Source organism: Trachymyrmex cornetzi, unplaced genomic scaffold (assembly GCF_001594075.2).
Source record: "Trachymyrmex cornetzi isolate Tcor2-1 unplaced genomic scaffold, Tcor1.1 scaffold23, whole genome shotgun sequence".
NCBI lineage: Eukaryota > Metazoa > Arthropoda > Insecta > Hymenoptera > Formicidae > Trachymyrmex > Trachymyrmex cornetzi.
In genome coordinates this window covers 4,745,321-4,748,934 of record NW_017296956.1, presented here as the reverse complement: position 1 = coordinate 4,748,934, position 3,614 = coordinate 4,745,321, and the positions used below count along the sequence as shown (strand labels likewise).

The 3,614-nt window shown below is 35.4% G+C and overlaps 1 protein-coding gene across 3 annotated transcripts; it reads right to left on the bottom strand.

Moving 5' to 3' along the window:
- Positions 1 to 210: 210 nt before the first annotated feature.
- On the bottom strand, positions 211 to 2,403 carry LOC108760664 (glutamic acid-rich protein). 3 transcript variants are annotated; one of them, XM_018506736.1, is made up of 4 exons: positions 2,242 to 2,403; positions 845 to 2,030; positions 596 to 731; positions 211 to 515 (listed from the first exon to the last, which is right to left on the bottom strand). In XM_018506736.1, exons 2-4 carry the CDS (start codon positions 2,014 to 2,016, stop codon positions 315 to 317), a joined length of 1,509 nt encoding a protein of 502 aa, XP_018362238.1. In that variant the 5' UTR covers positions 2,017 to 2,030; positions 2,242 to 2,403; the 3' UTR covers positions 211 to 314. The 3 variants fall into 3 exon arrangements, with proteins under 3 accessions (XP_018362238.1, XP_018362237.1, XP_018362239.1); XM_018506735.1 differs by having other exon boundaries at positions 2,266 to 2,403; XM_018506737.1 differs by having other exon boundaries at positions 2,341 to 2,366.
- Positions 2,404 to 3,614: the final 1,211 nt, after the last annotated feature.

Below are 3,614 nucleotides of genomic sequence, written 5' to 3'. Positions count from 1 at the left end.
GATTAATCACATAGCTATTCCTCTGTAGAATGGAATGACTGTGATTGGTTAGTTTCTAACTAAGGATGTTATTAAACCCGATTAAGGGTGACCATGTAAGCGTAGTCAATTTTCCTTCTCGGAGAATATGTTCTACACAAAATACATAAGTTTACAAAATTATGGGAAAATAGGAGGGAAGGTATATACTAAACGTGTAAATCAAGAAAATTTTTTTCTTCTTAAATTTACTCTTTCATTCAAAATGCTAATTACTGCGAAAACAGACATTTTGCAAATAGTCCTTTTCACTTCATTATATTTCGGTCAGTGTCCTATTTCTCTTTTTTAAATAGCTTCTTCTTTTTTTCATTCCCGTCAGCTAATTTTCCAGCCTTCTGAAGTGCTTGTAGCTTCATATTTTTGGCAACTACAAGCTTTTTAGTAGTATCTGTTTTTTTGCTGTTCATGGGCATCGAATATTGGACATTGATCCTCTTTTTCTTTAAAAATGTATGATTTAACGAGAGACCTTTCTGTTAAAAACAAAAAAAAGTCGTATTGCAATAAAATTATTTAATAAAAATATAGCAAAGGCAGCATAAAATGCTTTTACCTCAAAATCTATATGATTTGTCATCTCCACATATGCAAAGCCACGTGGTGTTTTATCTGGTTTAGTTGGAATTCTAATGCTAGTTATTGTACCAACTTTAGTCAAAAAGTGTCGTTTGATCTCATCCTCAGTTATACTGTAAATTAGATATTAACATTATTTTGCATGGGTGCACACGCGTGTGTGCATCACATACACATACACACATACAAAATTGTATAGAAATATTAAAGCTAAAAAGTCACTTACTTTAGTGGTAAATTACCCACAAATAGGACATATCGCTTCTTATTCACTTCTCCTTTTTTCTGATTATCCCAAGATTGAGGAATTTGTTTATTCTTATTTTGTACATCTTTTTGTCTTACTTCTGAAATTCTTGTTTTTTTTATTATATTTTCTTCAGCCTTGTCAGCCTCGTCCTCCTCGTCTTCCTCATCCTCCTCGTCCTCCTCGTCCTCCTCGTCCTCCTCGTCCTCCTCATCCTCCTCCTCGTCCTCATTGTCCTCTTCATCTTTTACATTTTCTTCATCTTCTACATCCTCTTCATCTTCTACATCCTCTTCATCTTCTATATCCCCTTCATCTTCTTCCTCTACTTCCTCTTCTTCATCTTCTTCATCAGTTTCGTCTTTATCACTTTCATTATCAATCTCTAATTTTTTATTATCAACAAATTCATTTTCTGCCTCGCTTTCGTCACTTTCATCCTCGTCACTTTCTTCCTCAATGTCACTGTCTATGTCTTCATCTTCCTCAATGTTACTATCGTTTTCATCTTCCTCTTGTGGTTTACTTTTACTTTGTACATGTTGCTTTTCTACTTTCACTTTATTTTCATCATTAACTTTCTGTTTATTCTTCATCAATGCATTTGCACACTGTTCAATTTTTTTATTTTTCTTCCCTACTGTATCCAATTTCTCTGACTCATTCACAATTTCCCTCAATTTTCTGTTAAGTTTACCTAATACTCTGTGTGCTCTCTTCGACAGCACTTCTCTGCTCTTGATTTCTGTTATCTTTTTTGTTATCTGTTCTGCAGTAAGAGTAATAGTTCTATAAGGATGTCTCTTCCTTGGCCGACTGCTGCTTTTACCAATAGCTTCATTCTTAGGTTTAACGATCATTAATTTTGCAATTTCTTTTGTATCTTTCTTGGTTTCCGATTTCATTATGTTACTTTGTTGTTCAATTATCTTATTCTGTTCTTTTTTCTGCTTGTCTACTACTTTTGAGATTTGGGCTCTTCCCGTCAATGCGGGATTTCCATTTTGCTTAGAACCAGTAATTTTGGCTCTTTTGGGACTCTTATTAAATTGATTAACATTTTCTTGTTTTTTATTCAATTTTACTTTGGAAACAGAAGTTTCACTAAGCGACCGTTTCTTTCCTTTCTTGTCCATTATCTTAGTCTTCATTTGGAAATAGGCTTCTGCAATGCCAAAAGAAAGATATGAGAAATAAGTGATAGATACAAATATATACCTACATATTCGAATTCTGAAAATGAATGAAAACATTTTATAAAATTTCACCCTGTCGCGTCACAGTGTGAGATATATCATTTCAATCATATACTGGGGGGTTATCCAGATCAAGATATTTAAATTATAATACATCTGTTTCGTGTATAAAACGTTTGCAAACACCTCGTACGCATAACTTACCTTTCCAGGAGTGATTCAAAATGCTTTTCAATTGAAATTATGAAACAACAGCCAATAAAATTGTTGCAAAATTACATTCCAGACAGAACAACGTGCAGCGAGACGCAGCGAAGCGTGTTACAGCATGGTACATGATGCTACTTCCGTTTTGAAAACTGATGGCAGCGATACTATGGTTCCCACCGCTGACGCTCCCACGCAGGGCTGCGTTCCAAAATATAACTACAGTAACCAAAGCTCTATAGTTTACGTAACGTTGACTATAGAATTTTGATTACTGTAGTTAAGTTTTGGAACGCGGCTATTACTGCATGGCGGAAGTTGGCACAGTAGCCAATCATTGGGTGCATTCAATTTCAAGCTCAACAAAGCGGCTAGCCTGCTCGCCGAGCAAATAAACATAATTAGTTGTTACTTATAAATCCAATCAATTATATACAATGATCGCATTCAGCGGACTCAATAGTTGAGTGAGTGCTCGCTGTTATTGATGTATTCTTTTAACTCGTCCAATCAGAATTTTAGATTTAGAAGAATACACCAATAACAGTGAGCGCTCACTCAACTGTTGAGTCCGCTGAATGCGCCCAATGGCTGCGTTTAGCAGAGAAAGCAGCTTTGCAACTGTTGTAAAATTCTTAAATATGATTGGTTTTTTACATTTCCAGATCCAATGAGAAACTAGGGACAAGACCAATCATATTCAAAAATTTGACAACTGTTGCAACTTCCAAAATTGGGTATCAATCATGAAACTTTATCCCTAAGATGAAAGGTGAAAAGTGCAAATTTTAACCGTTGAAGTTAATGGAGAAATTTTTCACTTTTCACTTTTCATCCTAGGAAAAAAGTTTCATGGAGGTCGATTCTGTATCTTCATTCAAGGTGAAAATTACAAAAGTGTGCAAATTTACTAGGTGTTGACCAATGAAATTATCAGTATTCTAGTAAATTCACTCACTTTTGTAATTTTCACCTCGTTTCAAGATACAGAATTGATCCCATGATTGATTTTTCTGCTTTTTCTGCCGAACGCAACCAATTTTTCTACCCAACGCTCGGTAAGCATACCTAGCCGCTTTGCGTACAAACGCAGCCAATAAGGCCCGATTGCACCAACGACTGCATTCAGCAGACTCACAGTAGAGTCCTAGATTTATCAGAGAGGAGCAACAGGTGTTATGCATTCTGTTGCAATCTAACCAATTGCGTGACTTGGCAGCCATTTATAGTACTAGTGACATATTTCTATTTCATTTTATATCCTATACATTCTATCTCACGTTATCCTACACGTCTTATCTTGTTTGACACAGTTTAAAGGCAGTTTCATAGCATGTCGGCCATGT